We start from the raw sequence: 23,459 nt of genomic DNA, 5'->3' as shown, positions 1-23,459 counted from the left end.
AAATTTTAATAGTTACCATCATTAATACACTCGACCTCTAGTATTCGTATACAGGACAATTCAGCATAAGCCTTCGTTAGGAGATTTTCTGCTATGCGAGATATAAAATGTTGTGTTGTACTGCACCCTGCTGGCTGTGAAGAACATTAAACACTTGAATAATACAAAGACAAAGAATTTATTAATAAAAGCATTTATTTAAAAAACACACACACACACACACAACAAACAAACACACAGTATGACTAATTTAACCAAGTTTCACAGGATCAGAGCATGTCAGATTTTAAGCAGAATGGATTATAATGCTGGTTAAACATCTGGTTACACGTGCCGTGAGCTTGGTTTGTTAAAGCTTTCTGGTTGGCTCAAATGAATAAACACAAAAGTTAAAAAGGCTAAATGCATTTACATATTTCAGGAAAACAAAACAAGACTAAACTTAAATTTCTGCTGAAAATTTTCAAAATGAGTAAACAGTATAGATCATATTCCTTCACATAAATAAGATAGCATAATTGCAGTTGACTAACTTGTCTCTCATTTTAAATACCAGGCAAGTCAAATTAATGTGGAAAGGGGTTATAAATGTACAGACACACACACACACACACACCTGTACAACGTCAAAGACTTCACAATGTTTAAAAAGTTTACATGTTCAAGCAGGCATAGATCTCATGTAGGGAACGTGTTTGTTCTGTACACACAAGTTCATGTACAAATTTTTAAAAAAATTAAGGAAAAACAAATTAAACAGCAAATCTAAAGAAAATAAAGACGAAGCTCAAGCTTTTCACCTTTCTCAGGTTAAAAATCCAAGATTTACAGCAGGGACAATAAGCTGAGGTGATCTTATTGTTGGACCATTAGATCATTTAGAAAGATGCTAAATGATGATTCAGTGGACAGTTCCAAAGCACACAGCTACCTTAGAGTCAGAGTGACAAGAAGCAGTCTTTAACACACACACACACACACACACATGCACACACACATATCCCAGAGCTGGAGTTGACAGAAAAGGACAACAGCAGGAAAAAACCCTTTAGACCCGTGCCAGTGTAATCCGAGGCTACACCACAAAGGACTGCTTCTGTCTGAACTCCCCCTGAAACACACACAAACACGATTATGACTTAACTCAAAGATTTTCATTCTGCACAGAAAGCTACAAGCATACTTTCAATGTACTGCATGAATGAACGAATAAATAAATAAAAATTACAGACCAGCACAGCTTTATTACAGGAACATAATAACAATTTAAATATTATGCAAACCAGACAACCATTAGATTTATGAACTATACCAATTCTTTTTGTTCTTGACCTTTTCATGGCATTAAAAAGCTTCCTGGCCGCTTGTCCCCATGCCCATTCATGAAGTTATCGAATCAGCCAATCATGTGGCAGCAGAGCAATTCATAAAATCATGCAGATTCACTTGAGGAGCTTCAGGTTATGTTCACATCAAACATCAGAAAACAAGGGGAAAAAATGTGATTTCAGTAACTGTGACTTCATTGATGGACTGATTTGAGTTTTTCAGAAACATCTCACATGACTAGAGATTACACAGAATGGCGCGGAAGACAAAAAAAACATGAGAGAGAGAGATCGAGAGATCAGTTTAGAATGGCCAGACTGCATCAAGCTAACAGGAACTGAGTAGAAACGCATCTCAGAACACGCAACATGCCGAACCTTCGGTCAGATGAGATACAGCAGAAGATCTACTCCGGTCAGCCAAGAACTGAAAGCTGAGGCTACACTGGGTAACTGGACAGCTTTAACTGTCTAGCTTTGGTGAGCCTTTGAGGACTGAGGCCTCAGATTCCTGTTCCTGAGTAACAGGAAAACATTCACTGATTTTTTATTTTTTGTGTGTGTGTGTGTATATATATATATATATATATATATATATGTGTGTGTGTGTTTTCACACAATTTTGTGTAAACATTGTTGTTGATCTTTGAGCTGCTCTCTGCAGGTGAGGGGTCGCCACAGGGGACCAACTGGTCCACACAACAACTCGGCACAGGTTTTACGATGGATGCCCTTCCTGACGCAACCCTCCATGCTTGGGACCGGCACTGCATCAAGTGGCTGGGGTTTGGGCATTGGCTGGGAATTTAACCCGGGCCTTCGGCATGGTAGTCGAGAAACCTACCAACCTACCACTGAGCCACCAGTGCCCTGATTTTGTGTAAACACTATACAGGGTTAAAGGTTAAAATCCCAGGAGCTCCACAGTGTCCAGGCTATCTGGCACCAGCAACCATGCTGTTTCACACTGATGTTTCATATGATCATTATCTGAAGCTCTTGACCTGTATCTGGAAGATTCTATGCAGTGCAATGCTGCTGATTGGATTTAAAATAAATATTCAAATACATAAATAATAATGTTAACAATCATTTCAATAAACGATAACTTCAATCGCAATGTAAGCTAGTCAGGTACTTACATCATCCTCATCATTATAGTTCTGTGGAGGCTGTGTATACACTGTTGTTTTGGGCTTGCTGTAATACAACACAAACGTTTTTCCAACAGTTAATGGATCAGCTCTTACAAGCAATACAAATGACTAAATAATATAAATTAAAATAATAGTTCTTACCTTGTAGACGATTCTGACGAGGTTAAAAAAGAGAGAGAATAAAAGTGTGTTAATTTAAAAAAAAAATGGTGAGTTAATAAAAGGCTATATTTAGATAGATAGATAGATAGATAGATAGATAGATAGATAGATAGATAGATAGAATAAAGTATCTATCTATCTATCTATCTATCTATCTATCTATCTATCTATCTATCTATCTATCTATCTATCTATCTATCTATCTATCTATCTATCTATCTATCTATCTATCTATCTATCTATCTATCTATCTATGATATTGTGTAAGAAAAATAATATATATGCAGACATAAGAACTTACTGGGCAGATATCCCTTCTTTCTAGCGTACCACAGGCCAAAGCAAAGCAGCGCAATAGCAAGCAGTGCTACAATAACGCCGGCCGCAATAGCTCCCGCGTTCAGATCACCTACAAATCAAATCATTACTTACAGAGGAATTGTACTTGATATATAAAACACTTCATATGAGACTGAAAGGTTTACTCACGGACATCCATGGTCACGGCTGCGCTACGCTGAGGAGCCCCCTGTCCGTTGGAAGCTTCGCAGAAATAACTCCCGCTGTCTGCCTTACTCACACTGGGAAACTCCTGTTACTCACACACACATACAGATTGTCAGGATATCTGTAGAACTGATAAAATGTGATGTTTTATTTGTAATGCCAGAGGAAGGACGTTAGACTGACCAGGTTGCCGTTTTGAAGGTTCAGTTTGTATGTCAAGTTACTGAAGTTGGGGAACTTGCTGGGGTCTTCAGGCATGGGGGTACCATTTTTATACCATTTATAGGTGGAGGGAGGAGATCCATCCTTATCAAAACAAGTCAGTAGAACGTTCCTGCCTGTCGTGGCTGAGGTGGGCACTTGACTGATCGGCACTGAAGGAGGAACTGCAGGGAGAATTGTCACAGATTAATCATCATGACCTTACCGCTAATGCTTATAAAGCTAAAGTGATTTCCATTCTAACACAATCGACCATAATTCCAGCACAGCTCTGGTTCGATTCTCTACTCCGATTGGTCAGATGGTGCTAATCAATGTAATATAAAGCATTCTGTCATTTAAATGATCATTTGCATTGATGTAAATGTATATGATCATCGCTATAGTAACAAGAGTCTTAGTGACGGACTAAACATGAAAATAACTACCTATATGAAAACAAATCTGTAATGCTGTTGACTTCCTAAAACAAGTACAGAATCCTGCCTTGATGCAGATTTGAGAATTCAGACCAAGTGTGAAAAACCTCTACGCTCTAAAGCGGTTTAAAATTGTTTTATGCATCACTTGCTGAAAAACTCACTGATGTCATTTTTTTCTGGTTATAAGATTTTTGGCCATTCATCTGACTGAATACTTCACATTAACCTTATTTGGATTCTTTCCATCAAAAACGATCAATTGAAAATATTTTCTGATTAAAGGAAGGGGAACTTACCGAGCACTGTTAGCTTAACCATAGCTTCTGCATAGCCTGTGTTACCAGACACTTCACAGAAGTAATCCCCAGTGTCTTGTCTCGTGGCTTTTTCGATCCTCAGTCCTCCTGGGTACTGAGTCATATATCCTTTATACTTGTCTAAATACAGCAGAAAACATAAGACCTTGTCTCACTTATGTATATTTTATCATACAAAATTCTTCTCTCATGTTTGTAATTACATCAACTTAATTCAAGTTCAAAATTCTCTTCAAATAATAAGGTCTAAATATAAAGTTTTATCAGTGAAGAACATAAATGGATTCGTTGGTTCTGACTCCTACCTGTAATCTTGCCATCGAAGTAGATGAAGGACTGTGAGCCCTTCGGACTCCTGAATTTCCATTCCACTCGAGGTGCCGGACTAAAATCGGGAGAGTATTCGCATTTCAAATCAGCCCCTGAGCGGACACAAAGACATCCCAGTTCATTCGGAGATTCATTCCAAACAATGCAAAATGCAAGTGCTTCTGACAGCGACTAAGAGGCAGGAAAGCTGCCCTGAAGCAAAAGCCTCCAGTTACACAAAGGACACACGGCTCCTTTTCAGTAACTTCTTTCAGGGAACAAAGTACACAAATTGTATTCTAGAGTATACGGGCCATTTACAACTTGCCTTGTCTAAATACACAAAAGACACACAATAACTAAAGACCTGACATGAACTAAAGACTTGAACATACCCCCAAACAGGAGCTGATTATTAATCCAGAACAGAGACATGAACCGTAAAAACAATGAAGTTTAAAAAAGAAAATAATTAAAAAAACAATCATTTAAAGAAATAATCATACTCACCGTTGTTCTCTTTGACCATAACATTGGGCGTAGTTGTGCTGGCAGAAAAGGCATGCAGGCCTGAGAAGGACACATCGAGTTAATTTTATATATTTTTTTTTTTTCTTAATCACAAACAGACTATTTTAGATTAGTTTCCCTTTAATTAAATTACAGCACATGTTTCTACTTAGACAGCAGGGCCAACATCTTCAACAAAAGATTCATCAGTTGATTTAGAAACTGGTCCAAAACATCATCTCCCTCGAGAAACTCTCCTGCTTTCTGGATGTGACGTCTGAACTATCAGGTCAATATGGCAATAGTGTCAATATATAAGAGCAAAATGAAAAACAAAAAATGTGAAATAAAAGGTTAAAAAGCTGATGTTTGAAATAAAAATGAGAGTATATGAGCAGTATGCAGCATTATAAATGACATGTTTGCATCCTGAATGTCTGGATCCGTCTTTAAAAAAAAAAATATATATATATATATATATAAAATAAATATTGATTTTACTTTTTTAAATAAATAAACTAAATCATTAAGCCCCAGCTAGGATTCTCAGGCCTCTGCTTAAGAGAAGCCTAGCCTTAGACAATCTCAAGGTAATTCCCTCTCATTTTATCCAGCATGCTAACCGCTCTTACGACACAAAACCGATTGTTGTCTCAACACTAGATAATAAATCTCGTGTCTCTGTGCTTTCGTTGTTTAATTTCTTGAATATCAAGGGCCCATGATTGGTCAGGTTGACCGTGTCGACACCAAGCACGAAGACTCTCACAAACAGTTCCTGTAGCAACACAGTCTGTACTTTGATAACATGCCTAACTCATCACTGGCTGAATTTATCTTTAATCTTGGCATCCTTACTGTACACAGACGCTCCCTGATCACGCAAGCCTTTTACTGTTAAAGTCTCTGTTTTTCCTTGTAAAACACTGCACTTGTGTCTCTGTGCATGTATGAGTGGGATTGTGTGCTCAGGAATAAGATTATAGAATAATCTGTTGAAATATAGCATGTGGTGAGTAAATAATGAAGAATTACATGAAGACGCAGTGATAGATAGATAGATAGATAGATAGATAGATAGATAGATAGATAGATAGATAGATAGATAGATAAGACTTTATACTTTTACGGAGTGTGCATTTATTGGGATTTACATCTTAGAAAATATCAACACATTACCTATTTAATACATCTCTGCATGTATTTGTACCACTGTAGCCTTAAAGCAGTATAAAGCTCCTCATAAAGTGATGAGTCAGTGTTATGATTCGTTTTATTTATCCTGAGGCCATTTCCAAACACAACAGGTTCAACAAACTTGACCACGGCATCTGTGTGTTTGCTTTACGCATTGACCAGCTTGACAAGCTGACCCGTCATACAGGAAATGTACTATGCAATCAAACAGTGATATAGTTTGACCTTCAGCTAAAATAACCTGCTGACACATGAGAACGGTACTAAATAATATCTAACACTAATTGTAAGTGTTCGTTCCTGATGCACACACAGCAGGTTTATGGCCTTACAGCCTAACAATTTCAGACCGAACCCAAAAACTGCTGCCGTAATCAAAAGGACTGACCTGTGCTCAACCACAGGAGTATTAACACTATGTTAGACTATGGTGGTGTGAACGAATAATGATTTATATAAGCAGCACTTGGGTTCAGCTCATGATAGGATGATCAAGTCCCCCTTTGAGTCGAATTTAGGGAAGTTAAGAAGTGTTTTCTTTGCAATGTTTGGTTTGCTAATGACGGGAACAGATGAGAAATTCGGGACAATGCCTGTTCAAAAGTCATACACAAATAAAAAGTGAACTGGTTCGACGATGGAGGTCATGTGTTTACTCTTAATTTGTTCCTTTTCTAGTAGAAACATCAGAAGCCCAATGAACTTCTCAATGCAATTCGAAGCAAAAAAAAAAAATCTGACTTATCTTAATCTTAAACAATTTCGTTTCTCAGATGTGAATTTGGTAATTTAACAAAAAAAATGTGTATCAGTTTTCTACAAAACGGAGAGATTTAATCTGCAACAGTGAGCTATGAAAGAGTTCAACAGCCTCTCAGAAAAGAAAAGTTTAGCTATTTAACAGGATTTATTCGCCAAATAAGCATACATTAGTATCTTTGCCTCAGTATCGTTCACTAGAATGAACATTAGAAATCAACTAATCAACAATTTCTAAAATAATCTAAATTTAATCTCAGATCATCCCTAGAGGAATTGATGTAGATATAGATGTATTATTTTCAGGCAAAACATTTTTATTATTATTATTATTGTTGTTATTTCTAAATCGACTCTTGGTTTATTTCGCCTTTGCCCTCAGGACATTTCCTTGTTTGGGCGCTGCCACAGAGCCGGTTTCGAAGAGAGGGGGGGGTGCAATACGGGCTAGTGAGAAGAAACTAAAGGGTTCGATACCAAATCAAGCCCTAGTGAGCACTAGGTGAGGGTGCACGAGGCACGACATCAAGCCTAATGTAGTGCGCATAAGTAGGGAGGAGGGACGCATTTGAGACGCGCTCAGTGTAACTCGAGTTGGAAACACCTGTCGGAGTAAAAAATAAATAGTTTTTGTTTTTAGTAGCCTATTTGTAAATCTGTAGCCGCTATCGACGTTATAAGGATTAATCGCTTGTTAAAAAGTATGAAATAAAATAATAAAATTAGGTGTTAAACATTAAAGTAGAACAAAACAAAGTGTCAAAGCTGCCCGGTTTCTAAGAAACAGAAACAGAAATGAGGTTAAACCAGTGTTTCATCTCTTCAAAGATATAAGGCATTTCAATTAAACGAAGCAAACCTTCTTACCTGTTGCTTGCCAGCAAAGAAGCACAAAAATGATGCATAACATGCCGACTAAACAAGATATTCCAAACGCGGAGAGAATGTGATAAAGACGTTTCACTGGAAAATAAAATAAAATGTGTCGATTTTTCGGAGCACAAGCGCTAAAATATTCACAAGAGCTCGTTTAACATGCGAACGCACTTCCGTATGAAACTAGTTACCTGAGCTCCGGCTAAGGTGTTGCACTAAGACACGCCCAGTCCGTGACGTAGTGAGAGAACGAGAAAGAGAGAGAGAGAGAGAGAGAGAGAGACAAGTCTCGACGAAACAAGAAGCCCTTCTGTCGTTTTACACATATTTACCATGCATAATGAAAATGTTTCAAATGATTAACGTTATAAATGATTAATTATTAAAACTATTAGCAATAATTAAAACATTATTAACATTGCTAAGCTTGTAAATAATACATATGACTGAAGTTAGGTTTAGACTCCTGAATTCTGATGGCCAATAAAAGAAAGTATTTTTTCCCCTTCTTCTTTTTAGTCTTTAGTTTATTTTTATTTTCTCCCTCCCTCCCTCTGTCTTCCTCTCTCTCTCCCTCTCTCCCCCCCGTCTCTCTCTCTCTTTCACCCTCTATCTTTCTCTCTCCCTCTGTCTTCCTCTCTCTCTTTCACTCTCTGTCTCTATCTTTCTCTCTCTCTCTCCCTCTCTCCCTGTCTCTCTCTCTCTCTCTCTCCCTCTCTCCCTGTCTCTCTCTCTCTCTCTCTCTTTCTCCCTCTCTCTCTTTCTGTCCCCCCCTGTCTCTCTCTCTTTCACCCTCTATCTTTCTCTCTCCCTCTGTCTTCCTCTCTCTCTTTCACTCTCTGTCTCTCTCTATCTTTCTCTCTCTTTATGTCTTTCTCTCTGTTCCCCCCTCTGTCTCTCAATTTCTCTCTTTCTCCCTCTATCTCTATTTCTGTCCCCCCACCCTCTATCTTTCTCTCTCCGTCTTCCTCTCTCTCTCTTTCACTCTCTGTCTCTCTCTATGTCTTCCTCTCTGTTCCCCCCTCTGTCTCTCAATTTCTCTCTCTCTCTCTCTCTCTCTTTCTGTCCCCCCACCCTCTATCTTTCTCTCTCTCTCTTTCACTCTGTCTCTCTCTGTCTTCCTCTCTGTTCCCCCCTGTCTCTCAATTTCTCTCTCTCTCTCTCTTTCACCCTTTTTCTCTCTCCCTCTCTGTTCCCCCCCTCTGTCTCTCACTTTCTCTCTCTCTCTCTTTCTCTCTCTCTCTCTCACTCTGTCTTCCATCTCTCTTTCACTCTCTCTCTCTCTACGTACTGTAAATTCTAGATTTATCATTTTCTTTTTCTCCTTTAATTTCCCTCTATTGTTTACAGACTGTGTCTCTCTCACTGCCTCAATGACTCTTCTACAAAACAGCATTTATTGGTCTGTGGTGTTGTGTCACAACCACTAATTTGTGCGACTCATGCAATGCTGACAGGTCAACTTTTCTGACACAGACTAAACATCACCAAAGGCATGGTCTGTGAAAATGAAAAAGTGCTTCTTTTCAGTATATGTGTATACTTAAACTGTGCCTCAAAAGTTTTAAAGTGCAGTCTGAGTTGCTTGTAATTGGAAGTTTTCTTGAAAGCAGCTAAGAAGGACAATGTATTGAACATGTTTCATGAGTGTAAATGGACATTATGGATCTCAGTCACTTGCATTTAGTCTTGTTAGGAAGAAATATCTGAATTAGATGTGAACTTGATCTGAAATGTGATTACTAGATGATTATAGGATTTACTAGTTAAATCAGTTGGATCTGATTGTGTCCTTGAAGTTGAATTGGCAGAAAAGTAGAATATATGAATAAAATAAATTTGAGTATAGGTATATTAACTAAAACTTAATGTTTTTCATCTGCTGATCTCTTCCATTAGCTCAGTATTAACAGCTAAGTTATGTGGAATGCTATGTGCTGCATTTATATTTGGTGATGGCTGGTTATTAAATTGAATGGGAAGGCTGGTAAACGTTGCTTGAAATGTTGCGTTTGCGGTTAGTCAAACCTCACAAAGCTTATAATTCTGCCATTTGTGCCTTCAAGTAATTTGTGCATTCACTGGAAAATGGTTGCTTTGCTTATTTAAACTCTTCCCCAAAGCATAGAAAGAAAATCAACTCCACCATCTACTTCACACATTTTTCTTCTTTCACAAAATTAATGAGTTTCCCAGCCTGCCTCAGACGGATAAATATATCTGTAACAGGTAAGAGGTTCAAGACTGGTCAAGCCACACAAACGCAGGAATGCATGCACAACCAAGGAAATAGATTAGACTAGATTCCAGTTAAACCAATGTGCATCTTGGAGAAAAGTACAGAATCCACTTCAGATTAAATAGTATTTTAATAAAAAAAACTGTTAGGCATGTCATATCTTTTGATTTTGTTTTGTAAGAAATTTGGTACAAATAACATCGGTATGTTATTGAAAATGATTTGAGTTTGAAATACACAAATCCCTGGATTCTTTCTTGTCACAATCCAAAGTTAACTAAATATACGGTGATATACAGTATATTACCAAAATATACAAAGAGAAATTGAATTATAGTGATGGCAAACCATCCCATATGACTCAACAGTATATCTGTACAGCTGAAAGAACTATCAAAAACATTTCAGAAGATATTTTCCTGACTGTAGGATTTCTACTGTGCACAATTCAGTATTTCAAAACATTATCTCAGAATGAGGAATTTTGACCCTGTTACCCAGTATTTGTAGAAAATTTTCAAAAGCTGATAAACGTCTCTCCAAGTCAGACTACTTCAGTGGTGTAAATGCTTTTGCTTTCGATTCAGAATCGTAAAATGAGCTTCACTTCCTATTTCCAAACTAATCTATTATCCAGTAAGACGTAAAAATAAATTCTTTACACACTATTGATCTTATGCAAGAAAAACTATGACGTATTTTAGTGCAGTTCAGATCTCCACCCGCGCGTAATCCGTCCATCAATCGTTTACCATGAGGAGTTCACAGTCGACACACAGCTTTTACGAGCTTATCTAAGATCAATTATCTTCTCTATAATTCATAGCCTTACCCAATGTTATCAGCCATAAGGCAAATTAGACTCCAAATCAAGTCCAAAAACATTTCTGCCAGACAAACTTTAAAAGAGTGCCCTTTAAAGAATGCTGAGTGCAGGTCTGCTTAAGCTTGATTCATTATAAGCCTGTGGTGGTGGTGGGGGGGGCACAGATTCGAGGAAGTGCAAGGCTTCACTGAGGATCCATGCTCGATGCAGCGACTATACCATGATGCCTTAGCTGGCTTCTAAGCATCTGATTCTTAGATTTCCAGTCTTCCACCTGTGTAGATATAAAATTAGTGAAAAAAGTGAAAATTAGACGGGAAGAAAAAAAAATCGGATGTACAACAAGGTAAGGAATACATTCAACATCTTAATATATTTAAACTTAGAGACACTTCATCTATTGTGTGTAGTCAAGGTTTGAGCAACACTAGGAGGTCCATACCTGAATAATTCTGATCAACCACACCCCCTCTGGCAGTTCTTGTTATTTACACCCACCCACAACTTCAGTTGCTTAAAATATATAGTCTTTCTCTCATGCACACTTCTACTCAGTTGCTTACACTGTACACAGACGTTCATTTGGACTGGCTTTCCACAATGTACAAATGTGTTCACACCGTACATGAAACATGACCCAGACACACTGGGCTGTATCATCCAGTAATGTTTTTTCTCCTCTCAGGCAGGGTTGCCAGATTGGACTGAAGATTTCCATCACAATTAAAGCTTAAAACCCACCCATTAAAAAAAAAAAAATACCAGCCCAATATGCATACTGTTATAACTAATACAATAACAAACAGTTAATAACTTTGTGATATCGGCTTAACGAGTAGAACGATTACAATAACCTGTTAATCAAGACTGAAGTCTAACTGGACAGGACTCTCCTGAACCTTATTGGCTAAACTGAACCATATAATTAAAATGTCATTACATATTATACTTTATTTATTCGTTTGAACAGAAAATTTATAAAATATCATGTTTATATTCAAAAATAAAAACCCGCCAGTTGCATCAAAAACCAGCCCAGATTTTATCAACCCACCCAATGCACTTTTTCTCGGTGAGACGTGACCAAAAGAAGCCCAATTGGGTGGAAATCCACCCAATCTGGCAACACTGCTCTCAGGTGAGTGTTAGTGCACAATGCTTACCCATGACACACATGTTAATTAAAATAGTCAAATCCAATTTAAACTAGGCTTCAATCAGGCAGTGTATCCTGTTAACCTAGTAAAGCAGGAGCTTGTCACCTCTTGTCTGAGGAGCTGGTTGTCCAGCCTCAGTCTCTCCAGTGTTTCCAGCTCCTCTGATAATCTAGCATTGCTTTGGCGCAACTCCTGAATGTAATCGCAGGCTTTTGACAGGATGCCACCTTTACTCTGAAAACCCCAATGAGGAAAAAGAGAAAAAGCAAAAGACAGAATGACTAATCAGACTGACCATACACTGTGTTTGCATCAGACTTATCTTTCAACACAATCTCTTTGCTGTGACTGTGTAGAGATCAGACTCACCTGGCTAGTTTTGGCCGAGTCCACAGCGCAGTCAGGGATTGTTTTGGACAGCTGGACGATCCAGTTGTTTATTTTGTCCCTGCGTCTACGTTCGACTGAGAGGGAGAAAACAAAATCAAATCGCAGGTTAACATTAAAAGATGTATTTATTGTAAAAAGCCATTATTTGAAAATAAACCTTTCGTAGAAAATTTGATTATCTTCCATTAAACACGACCTGCCTCTGCAGTTAGGATTTTTAAGTACATCACTGTGGATCTGTGGGCAGTTGTGTTCTCCCACTTTCTGCACACTAGCTATCACTGAGTGAAAATGCTTGGTCATTCTGGCACACTCCAGAAGTACATTGTTTTACAATTTCCACTTCAATTATCTTTTAAAGATTCAGTTATTGGGTTACGTCGTGGGAACACACAGTTGCAAATTCCATGTGATGGAATTCCATGCAAGAAACACTGAAATGTTGTGCTACCAGTACTGATTGGTTAAATACTACAGCTAGCTAGCAAAATCTCCACACTACTCACTTCACACACACTAGAACATACAAACTGAAAAGTTGGTTTGCATCCCTTTTGTTCTGTTTAAAACCTTTCACAGTATTAAGGTCTTAAATGGTAAGATCAAATTAGTAAATATTTCTGTAAAGCCTCAGAATGGTCAAGCCATGTACATGGGCATGCTGTTGTAGGAATGTATATGTACTCCAGGAAACTGACTCTAATATAGATAACTACTAAATTCGGACCTGTTTCTGTTATTCACCTTTGAGGGCTTCATTACCTTCATTGTGCTGTGCTCTCCTCTTGTCATCTCTTGAAGTGCAAGGCGTCTCGGCCTTACTGTGGAATCAAGAAGAGAACATGAAAGCGTTTAGGTGAAATGGAAAGCAAAATAAGGACACGTACATACCTAAATATGTTAGATGTCACACATCCAAGCCAGACAAGATGTATACATACCTCTGATTGGCTGAGCCTAACACTTCCTGTGGTGACATCATCACATAGAGTTGGCCTGAGGGCAAAAGGAATGAAAATATGTTATATAATCTCCAATATCAGAACCATAGCTCTAAATGGAAACAGTAATTCAGAAAATAAGATTTAGAATTAAGGTACGAGGAAATAACCAGCCGTCAAATTAAGCTGCATATTAGCAAGTTGCTGAATTAATGTTTCCCAATCATGCTTACTAGTTCTGATTTGTAAACTGTGAGTAAATAATAGGACAATGTAGCACGCTTGTACATCTCCAAATATTGCAATGCACATTCAATTCTATTCAGGTATTGTAGTATATGTTTCTTTTGCCATTTTCTGGGTACAATGGCAATTCACCTACCATTTCTTTGATTACCAAACCCCATGTGTCTTATACATAGCATACAAACGCCATGTAATGGTGTGTGCATGTGTCAGTGTGTGTGTACGTGTGCACTGCGCAAACAAATGGCCATAGGCAAATAAGGGGCTGAGCGATGACTTCATCATGCAAACTCCTCTTACATACCTGCAGAAGCAGGCTGCGTGAGCAGTGAATCAGCCGCATGGACATTGGTTACTATGGTGGCCGGGGCAGTGTCACCGATAGTGGATGGATAGTAGTAGTGACCTTCAGTGGCGTCCGTCACCAGACCCTCAGCCTGGGAGTACACAGCCTGCAGACACACATTAAATATGTTCCCATCCAAACACTAATAAAAGGACATAACAATATGCAGGGCAGCATGTGTTTCCATGAAGTGTGTAAATATTCTGAAGAATGCAACCAGAGCACCGACCAAATCACAAAGGGTACGGTAAAGTAGTAGACCATGTGCCCTATATCCAAATCACAAAGTGGTCATAGTTAACCAGCTAATCAGTTACCAAACCACTCTATTAACCATATCACTCTTTCCATGTCATGTATTCCAAGGTTTAACACAATTTCAACACAAACTCTCATATTTGAATACTCAAACATGGCTCTAAGGCCAGTCAGTCTAATGGGTAGTTGCCCAGTATTATTGAAACAACGTCATGGCTATGTCCACAATAATCACAACATGAATAAAGCTCAGTCCAAAAATAAATAAGGATGTGTTAAAAGTCTACTCGCTACGTTATAACGAGTTCTATGGGTATTTGTGCCGTGAATGACACAATCAATGTTCTAACGGCAATAAAGAGGCAGCATGGTGCTATGGACCATCACCCAGTAATAAGAAAACAGCATGGTGCTAGGCTAATCATCCTAATAAAGTGGTGTACATCTAGTAAATACACAGAGTTGTTCTAAAGGCAGTCACACAGTAACAACACTTTTGTACTAAGGCTAATAATTCTCTCAGTAACAATTAGTCAACAAGAACTGATCAAGATACCCGTGTCACAGGGGGTGTCCCGGCCTGTGTCACTGCAGGAAAGCCAGTCACAACGCTAACAGCTGCAGTTCCATCTGCCTGAGCCTCCATCTGCCCGTCAGCAACATGGATCACTCGATATGTCACCTGCAGTACAGAGGTCAAAAGGTTAACCTCTGCAAGGCATGGCTAACCTCTCTCAAACAGCACAGCTGATTAGCATTTTAGCACAGCCTGAGATCTTGTCCTTTAGAAATGTAAAGACAAAGCAGTGCTCAACTTGTGCACAGTTTAATACCGTACCTGCCCGGAATTTCCTTCCGTTTTGAAAACGTACTTTATTGGCTGTTCAGAGGAAAACGTGCCAGCTGACTGTATTGTGGTAATAGCAGATGGATCAACGGCTGTAGCAATAGCTCCTGTCATAAACACACACACACACACACACACGGTGAGTCAGAATTGCTAAACCAGCCAGTCAAGTACAGCAAGTTTTTCAACAAAATGAAGCATGTATTTTGGGAACAAGAAGCTTTACAAATATGGTGCACCTTTCTGGGTAGCGTAATGAAGTGAGAATTCATCGTTCTCTAATGTCTGCATAATTGAAAAAAATATGTAGGAAATGTAATGTATTTTAATGGCATACCTTCCTCCATGATCGGCACCTCCACCTGCGGATCAGGGCTTTTCTGTTGCCTGTAAGAGAAAAAGAAAACAGACATGGATCTGTTAAAATGGATTCACAGAAACCACAGTCTTAATTTTAACAAGATTTGATTTATTATATGTATAAATATCAAAATTAGCAAAAAACCTCTGCATGAAATGCAATGAAACTGTCGCCATCTATAAAATAACCGGAAAACTATGTAAAACAGACTTCAGAAAATTGAGTGCCAAGATATTAATATGCATTAGTTTATTATTAGAGTGTGAAAATGAATGCGTTTCACACATGCACTAACACACCAGGATGGGGGCTGTACAAAATATAACATCAGCTGTCACCTCAGGGCCAGATAAATAACTCCTCATAGTTACTCCTCACTTCTTTAATATGTTGCTAACCTGCAATGAACTTACCCACACCCACAAAAACCACTGGTGCATTTTTGTTTATGGTTGAGATCTGCTGCATTGCTCTTGCAACATGAATTGAATGAAGCGAAATGAAAATCACAGGCATGACTCAGGAGATCATCAAAAAGTATATTATTAAAATCAAGTATCATGAAAGAAAAACTTGATCTGAAATGAACAGAAACACTCAATCAAGCAGAGTTTCTGAATCTAGCTCCTGAGCACTCTGCAGTTCAGCTCCAACACACCTGCCTCAATGACTTCAATGATACTAAACACCTTAATTATGTGGGTCAGGGTGTTTGTTTAAGGTTTGTTTCAAATAACCCCTAAAACCTCAGTTTTGGTCATTTCAAGCTGCAGATTATGGCTATACAATGGCACACTGTGATTAATTAGAAAACAGAACAAATTAGGTTAGGTCACAGGTAAATATACTTGTGTTAACTTTACCAAAAGACTTTTTAGGGCCTGAGCACCGAAGGAGCAGAAGCCCTATTGTTTTCGTTAGAATTTTATATATATATATATATATATATATATATATATATATATATATATATATATATATATATATATATATATATATATATATATTTTTTTTTTTTTTAAATAATTTTTATATATATATATATATATATATACACACTATATTGCCAAAAGTATTTGCTCACCTGCCTTGACTCGCATATGAACTTAAGTGACATCCCATTCCTAATCCATAGGGTTCAATATGACGTTGGTCCACCCTTTGCAGCTATAACAGCTTCAACTCTTCTGGGAAGGCTGTCCACAAGGTTTAGGAGTGTGTTTATGGGAGTTTTTGACCATTCTTCCAGAAGCGCATTTGTGAGGTCACACACTGATGTTGGACGAGAAGGCCTGGCTCTCAGTCTCCGCTCTAATTCATCCCAAAGGTGTTCTATCGGGTTGAGGTCAGGACTCTGTGCAGGCCAGTCAAGTTCCTCCACACCAGACTCTGTCATCCATGTCTTTATGGACCTTGCTTTGTGCACTGGTGCACAGTCATGTTGGAAGAGGAAGGGGCCAGCTCCAAACTGTTCCCACAAAGTTGGGAGCATGGAATTGTCCAAAATGTCTTGGTATGCTGAAGCATTAAGAGTTCCTTTCACTGGAACTAAGGGGCCAAGCCCAACTCCTGAAAAACAACCCCACACCATAATCCCCCCTCCACCAAACTTTACACTTGGCACAATGCAGTCAGACAAGTACCGTTCTCCTGGCAACCGCCAAACCCAGACTCGTCCATCAGATTGCCAGATGGAGAAGCGCGATTCGTCACTCCAGAGAACGCGTCTCCACTGCTCTAGAGTCCAGTGGCGGCGTGCTTTACACCACTGCATCCGACGCTTTGCATTGCACTTGGTGATGTATGGCTTGGATGCAGCTGCTCGGCCATGGAAACCCATTCCATGAAGCTCTCTGCACACTGTTCTTGAGCTAATCTGAAGGCCACATGAAGTTTGGAGGTCTGTAGCGATTGACTCTACAGAAAGTTGGCGACCTCTTCGCACTATGTGCCTCAGCATCCGCTGACCCCGCTCCGTCAGTTTACGTGGCCTACCACTTCGTGGCTGAGTTGCTGTCGCTCCCAAACACTTCCACGTTCTTATAATACAGCTGACAGTTGACTGTGGAATATTTAGGAGCGAGGAAATTTCACGACTGGATTTGTTGCACAGGTGGCATCCTATCACAGTTCCACGCTGGAATTCACTGAGCCCCTGAGAGCGACCCATTCTTTCACAAATGTTTGTAAAAACAGTCTGCATGCCTAGGTGCTTGATTTTATACACCTGTGGCCATGGAAGTGATTGGAACACCTGATTCTGATTATTTGGATGGGTGAGCGAATACTTCTGGCAATATAGTGTATTTTTTCTCAAAATCTTTCGGGGCATTTTGGACCCCTTAACATGCTCAAAAACTCTTGAAAATCAGCAGACAGGTTGGAATCTGCGGCCATTAGGACATCACCGTGGCTCGGCCCTGGGCGTGGCACACACACCCGTTACAGCGCCCCCTGGAACATCTTGCTGCATAGCTGATACACACTTGCACGTATCCATGTACAACTTGGTACACACTTAGATCTCATTGAACTGAACAACTTTCACACTGCATGTCATTAAGTCTAATCCACAGGAAGTGAGTTATTTTGAGTTGTTTGCAAAACGCACCCAATGGAATTTGAAATACTCCTCCTAGGGAAATGATACAACCGCCACCAAACCAAGGCTAAAATGATCTCAAGACATTGATAACGCAAAATTGATGAGGGATTTTTGATATCTCAAACGGTTCAGCCGTGAGAAGCCCTTAAACTTATGGCGAATAAAACGAAACAGGAAGTGGCTCATAACCTCTGTGAACATTAAGTGATCTACATGAAACCTTAGGATTATGTTAAGCATTGAAAGCTGATCGCCACCAAGTGGCAGCAGGAAGTGTGTCACTTTTTGAAATCTCTTAATATTTTCTCCCTTACTTTCACCTGATTTGTTTCAAAATCAGTCAGGATAATGACAGGACATGGCTGATGTGACACTGTGAAGGAATTTTTGATACCTTGAATCATGTTACTATGGCGACAATTTACATGACAACATAATAGAAGAAAATGAATCTTCTCATATCTTACGACTGGAAAGGCCTAATGTTCCAAAATATTTCACATAGAGAGTGTAAATGGGTATGAGAAAGTCCAGTGGGGCTGGTCACCAGGCGTGGCACAGGCTGTCACAACGCCCCCTGGAACTATGTCAGAAATATAGCTGCACAGCTCATATTCACTTGGACGTATATGCATGAGACCCGGTATACATTTAGATCTCATTGAGCTAAATGACGTTCATCCACCTGTCATGGGATCTGCTTAACAGGAAGTCCAGTTATTTTGGGATGTTTGAAAAACGCACCCAATGGAATTTGATATACTCCTCGTAGGGGATTTGTATGATTTTGACCAAACAGGGTCCAATATGATCTAAAGACATTGAGGATCTAAAGTTGATAAGGGATTTTTGATATCTCAAACGGTTCAGCCGTGAGGAGCCCTTAAACTTATGGCGAATAAAAGGAAACAGGAAGTGGCTAATAACTTCGGTGTATATTGTGTCATGTACATCAAACCTCAAATTTATGTTAAGAGAAGAAAGCTGATCACACGGACATGACTACTGTCAGTGTCAGTCATAGCGCCACCAACTGGCAGCAGGAAGTGTGTCATTTTTAGAAATCTCTAATGTTTTCCCTTACTTTCACCTGATTTGGTTGAAAATCAGTCAGAATAATGTCCGGACATGGCTGATGTGAAACTGTGAAGGAATTTGTGATATTTTGAATGATGTTGCTATTGTGAGGACATAATAGAAAAATATTAATGTTCTTATATCTTAACAGTGGAAAGCCCTAATGTTTCAAAAAATTTTTTTAAATAGAACGAACAACTGGTTGTGAGTGATCCTGCTTAGTTTCATGATTTTGTGACGGCTCACAACACATTTTTACATTTATCAGTCCATTGACTAGTCCATTTTCACCTGACTCCTGCAGTACTAGACTATGTCCACTAGAGGCTCTTATCCCGTTATTTTAATATTTTTTTTTTTTTACAATATTTCTTCATTTTCACAATTCATATATACAGAGTCAACCAAAAAATGTATATACACTTCAGGAAAAGAAAAATAGTATTATATTATATAATATTATATTATTATATTATATATGTAAATAATATTAGTATAATATTAATAATATTATCATAATATCATCATATAAATCAATCTATAACGTATAGCAATAAACTTAGTAATACAATATTTATACAAATTTTTGTATAAAAAAATTTCTTAAATCCTGAAATGTGTATACAAATGTATACATTTTTCTGAGTGACTCTCTCTCTCTCTCTCTCTCTCTCTCTCTCTCTCTCTCTCTCTCTCTATATATATATATATATATATATATATATATATATATATAAATAAACTGATATAGTAATATAGTTTAGAGGGAGAGTCATTGTCCCTTTGGACATCACTGGACATTGCTATGATCTATTTCATTACACCCAAACTGTCCCTTTTGTCCTTATATAGTTTAGAAGGAAAGTCAGTTTTCGGTTTGCCATCAGTGGACTTTGCTGTGATCACTTTCAGTACACCCAAATTGTCACTCTTGTCCTTTGGGTATTTCCCCTTTTAATGCATGTACCCACTGTTCTCACTGTGTCTGGTGCACCTGGGCAGCGATGGCACCGTGTAGTGATGGCCCATAGTGCGAGGGCCCGTCATTGCTGCTTGCAGCTATATTTGTACTTGTATTATGACAAAGAAAAATGAACTCTAAAATGGCTTAAATTTTCCCCCCAAAGTTTTCACTGGGTATGCTTCAGGTTTCTCTAATATGAGAAACCAACTATCTAATTAAACAGTGGGGGAATTATATAAACTGTTAAGTACAGAACATGACTCTGCAACCACACCTCCTGTTTTCGTTTTTGGGCACATAGCAAGTCTTTGAGTAATCAGTAAGATCTTGAAGTGAGGACAATCTACTTCATGGCATCTGTGGTGTTGCAAAAGGCATTGTGCCTGTGTTGCGTGGACTACATTGCACTTGTTAGATTAAGAGGACATTAATTATAAGGACCAGAGAGACAGAAAGAGAGAGAGAGGATATGCTATGCTATGAAAATTCATTATTAATGCAGATGGACGATAACCAGAAGCATACTTCTAAAGTAATCCAAGACTTTTTAAAGACAAATAAGTAAATATTCTGCAATTGGCAAGTTAATCATCTGACCTGAATCCTATTGGGTATGTAATTCACTTGCTGAATGCAAAACACCCCGGGCACTAGCAGGAACTGAAAACAAGCTTAGCACCTGGGAGGAAACCCAGTGTCTGATCATGTCTATGGAATTTAAAAAAGGAAAGAAAGCAAAAGAGAAAAAGCAAACAAAAAACAACAACAAAAAAAAACCCAACCAGCTGCTTACTTTCTTGAGTGAAACATCCTCCATGTTTCATCCTAAAGGCTCCTTTAACTCCTTTTTGAACCATAAAGCTAATACTACAAATGTCTTAAGAAGAGATATTTTATTTATTTTCCTTTGAGCAGTAGAAATATATGCATTTGTCCTTTGTCCGTGCCATAATTTCTCACTGGTGGCCTCTCTAAAGGTTAAAGCCTACATTCACACACACAAAGCAAACTAAAGTCATTCATTTTCTATGAGAGCTGGCGACTTCCGGCAACATGAGCGTCAGCAGCCAGGGGAGACTAGATGTCGGTGTTTGCAGCGATGTGAGCTAAGAAAAGTTTATTCAAATACGGAGCAACTTGGTGCAGCGACTACCAATGCAAGTGAAGACAGAAGAAGTGAAGGTCCATGACAAAGAGAACACACTGTGTTTCCTTGATGTTGTATATAATTTATATATATATATATATATATATATACACACACACATATATACACATATATACTGAATAGGCATAACATTATGACCACCTGCCTAATATTGTGTTGGTCCCACCTTTTCTATCAGAACCAGCATTAACTTCTTCAGCAATTTGATCAACAGTAGCTCGTCTATTAGATCGGATCACACGGGCCAGCCTTCGCTCCCCACGTGCATCAATGAGTCTTGGCCACCCATGACCCTGTCGCCTGTTCACCACTGTTCCTTCCTTGGACCGCTTTTGATAGATACTGACCACTACAGACCGGGAACACCCCACAAGAACTGCAGTTTTGGAGATGCTCTCATCCAGTCATCTAACCATCACAATTTAGCCCTTGTCAAATTCGCTCAAATCCTTACGCTTGCCCATTTTTCCTGCTTCTAACATCAACTTTGAGGACAAAATGTTCACTTGCTGCCTAATATATCCCACCCACTAACAGGTGCCATGATGAGGAGATAAGCAGTGTTATTCACTTCACCTGTGCTCATAATGTTATGCCTGATCGGTGTTTTATATGTGTGTGTGAGAAAACTAGAACGCAGAAGAAATTTGGAACGCTGGTTGTGCCACCCGCTCTCATCACTCTTCTCACTATAGCAACCAGTAGTAGGAACGAATTCTGGCGAATTGCAGTAATAAACTGCAGCATGTGTGAAAGTACCTTAAGAGACCATTTCAACAACACTTCAACTGTGTGTAAGCAGTGAAACTCACCCCTTCATTGGTGTCAAGTCTGCCCTGCAATGTTTCAGGCCCTTCTCAGTCCTGCGCAATAGTCAGTTTAGTCAGTCTCTGAGTTCACACACAGCTCCTGGTTAAAGCACAGACATGATGGAGGCTTGTTATGATATGTAACGCATGGCTGTACCTGTCCGTTTGGCTCTTGATAGCACACCTACATTCACACAGCTGGAATGCTGATTTGAACAAATGATTTGGAAAGTACGTTCATTCTTAGGCAGGCTAGGATAGAAAATGATATAAAGATATTGAATAATGATAATGGTTTGTTTAATAAACTGTGTTTTTCAGGTATATTTTTTAAAGTTCAACATAAATACAAATAAAAAAAAAAAAAATAAAAAAAAATATATATATATATATATATATATATATATATATATATATATATATATATATAAATATAAAAGCCATGACACTATGTACAATATACAACACATAAGAATATATTTATACAAAATTATACTTTATGATGGATTTGTTTCATCTCTTATTTGGAGTGTTTTCACAAATATACAAATGAGTGCATGGACACTGTAATATGAAAAGGACTGACTTTTTTTTTTCTTTTTTACATTTTATTCAGCAAAATCAGCAGAAATATCTAAGCTGACTTTACATTTCACACTTTCACAGGTAATCATATTTACCTAAAAATATATTTCTTCATTTCTGTTTTTAGAAATTCGTATTATTTAGTGACCTTCAACACTAAATATTAATAATGGCTCCAAACCTCCTGAGCACTTAGCACATCAGGGTTGTTAGCATGCTGCTCTTCCTGTACTCTGTAGTAGCCTTGTTAGCACTCATGTACTGCCTTTACAGTACAAACTACTGCACTTTAAGCGTCAGATAAATTCAAATTAAAAAATACATGTAAATAAAAGGAAAAACATAATCCTGAGAGTATCCAAGAAAGCCATGAGCATAACCAGTTAGCCTTCAACAGTTAGCAGTGCAGCTAGCTACTTAGCCATCCGTCTTTATAGCAAACTACAAGCAATAAAGCGAAATTTACAATAAAAAATATATTTATTTTTAGAATAAAACAAGTTGTATAACCTTATAACCCGTCCACTTTAACCGACCTGGGATTTTTCTTGCAAATTTATTATGCAAAATTACCATAAGACCTCCCGAAGCAAAACATTCCGGTCAGTGTTTGTAATCTTTTACGCATGCGCATTGTACAAGGCTTGTAAATTCACATCGTCCACTAGATGGCGACAAACTATTGTTTCATTCTTATATATTTATTTATTTAAAATGCTATTAGTAGTAGTATTTGTAGTAATAGTAATAGTAGTTGTTGGATTTATGTATGATTTTATATATTTGTTAATTAAGAGTAAAACATTGCACCGTCTACTGATATATACACTATATTCCCAAAAGTTTTGGGACACCCCTCCTTATCGTTGAATTC

General features: G+C 38.3%; 2 protein-coding genes across 4 annotated transcripts; both read right to left on the bottom strand.

Moving 5' to 3' along the window:
• Positions 1-177: 177 nt before the first annotated feature.
• f11r.1 (F11 receptor, tandem duplicate 1) lies at positions 178-7,965 on the bottom strand. The gene is made up of 10 exons (XM_058382740.1): positions 7,758-7,965; positions 4,935-4,994; positions 4,421-4,537; positions 4,095-4,235; positions 3,338-3,540; positions 3,137-3,239; positions 2,949-3,056; positions 2,627-2,639; positions 2,471-2,528; positions 178-1,111 (listed from the first exon to the last, which is right to left on the bottom strand). Exons 1-10 carry the CDS (start codon positions 7,798-7,800, stop codon positions 1,076-1,078), a joined length of 882 nt encoding a protein of 293 aa, XP_058238723.1. The 5' UTR covers positions 7,801-7,965; the 3' UTR covers positions 178-1,075.
• Positions 7,966-10,116: 2,151 nt separating this feature from the next.
• Positions 10,117-23,227, bottom strand: usf1l (upstream transcription factor 1, like). 3 transcript variants are annotated; one of them, XM_058383790.1, is made up of 11 exons: positions 23,159-23,227; positions 22,004-22,100; positions 15,354-15,403; positions 15,008-15,123; positions 14,726-14,851; positions 13,870-14,017; positions 13,320-13,374; positions 13,141-13,199; positions 12,358-12,452; positions 12,094-12,222; positions 10,117-11,105 (listed from the first exon to the last, which is right to left on the bottom strand). In XM_058383790.1, the coding sequence occupies exons 2-11, from the start codon at positions 22,009-22,011 to the stop codon at positions 11,016-11,018; spliced, it is 876 nt and encodes a 291-aa protein (XP_058239773.1). In that variant the 5' UTR covers positions 22,012-22,100; positions 23,159-23,227; the 3' UTR covers positions 10,117-11,015. The 3 variants fall into 3 exon arrangements, with proteins under 3 accessions (XP_058239773.1, XP_058239775.1, XP_058239776.1); XM_058383792.1 differs by having other exon boundaries at positions 23,096-23,224; XM_058383793.1 differs by having other exon boundaries at positions 23,122-23,212.
• Positions 23,228-23,459: the final 232 nt, after the last annotated feature.

The sequence above is a fragment of the Hemibagrus wyckioides genome, linkage group LG28, assembly GCF_019097595.1.
Source record: "Hemibagrus wyckioides isolate EC202008001 linkage group LG28, SWU_Hwy_1.0, whole genome shotgun sequence".
NCBI lineage: Eukaryota > Metazoa > Chordata > Actinopteri > Siluriformes > Bagridae > Hemibagrus > Hemibagrus wyckioides.
This window is presented reverse-complemented; position numbering and strand designations above follow the sequence as displayed.

What these genes read in the sequence shown, in the direction of transcription:
- f11r.1 (XM_058382740.1), bottom strand. Translation starts at nt 7,800, where the DNA reads ATGTTATGCATCATTTTTGTGCTTCTTTGCTGGCAAGCAACAG. An exon ending in GGTTAAGCTAACAGTGCTCG is followed by an intron (nt 3,541 to 4,094) that starts GTAAGTTCCCCT and finishes TTCTCCCTGCAG; the next exon opens with TTCCTCCTTCAGTGCCGATC. An exon ending in ACTATAATGATGAGGATGAT is followed by an intron (nt 1,112 to 2,470) that starts GTAAGTACCTGA and finishes TGTGTGTTTCAG; the next exon opens with GGGGAGTTCAGACAGAAGCA.
- usf1l (XM_058383790.1), bottom strand. An exon ending in ACTCGGCCAAAACTAGCCAG is followed by an intron (nt 12,223 to 12,357) that starts GTGAGTCTGATC and finishes TGGGGTTTTCAG; the next exon opens with AGTAAAGGTGGCATCCTGTC. An exon ending in ACCAGCTCCTCAGACAAGAG is followed by an intron (nt 11,106 to 12,093) that starts GTGACAAGCTCC and finishes ATATCTACACAG; the next exon opens with GTGGAAGACTGGAAATCTAA.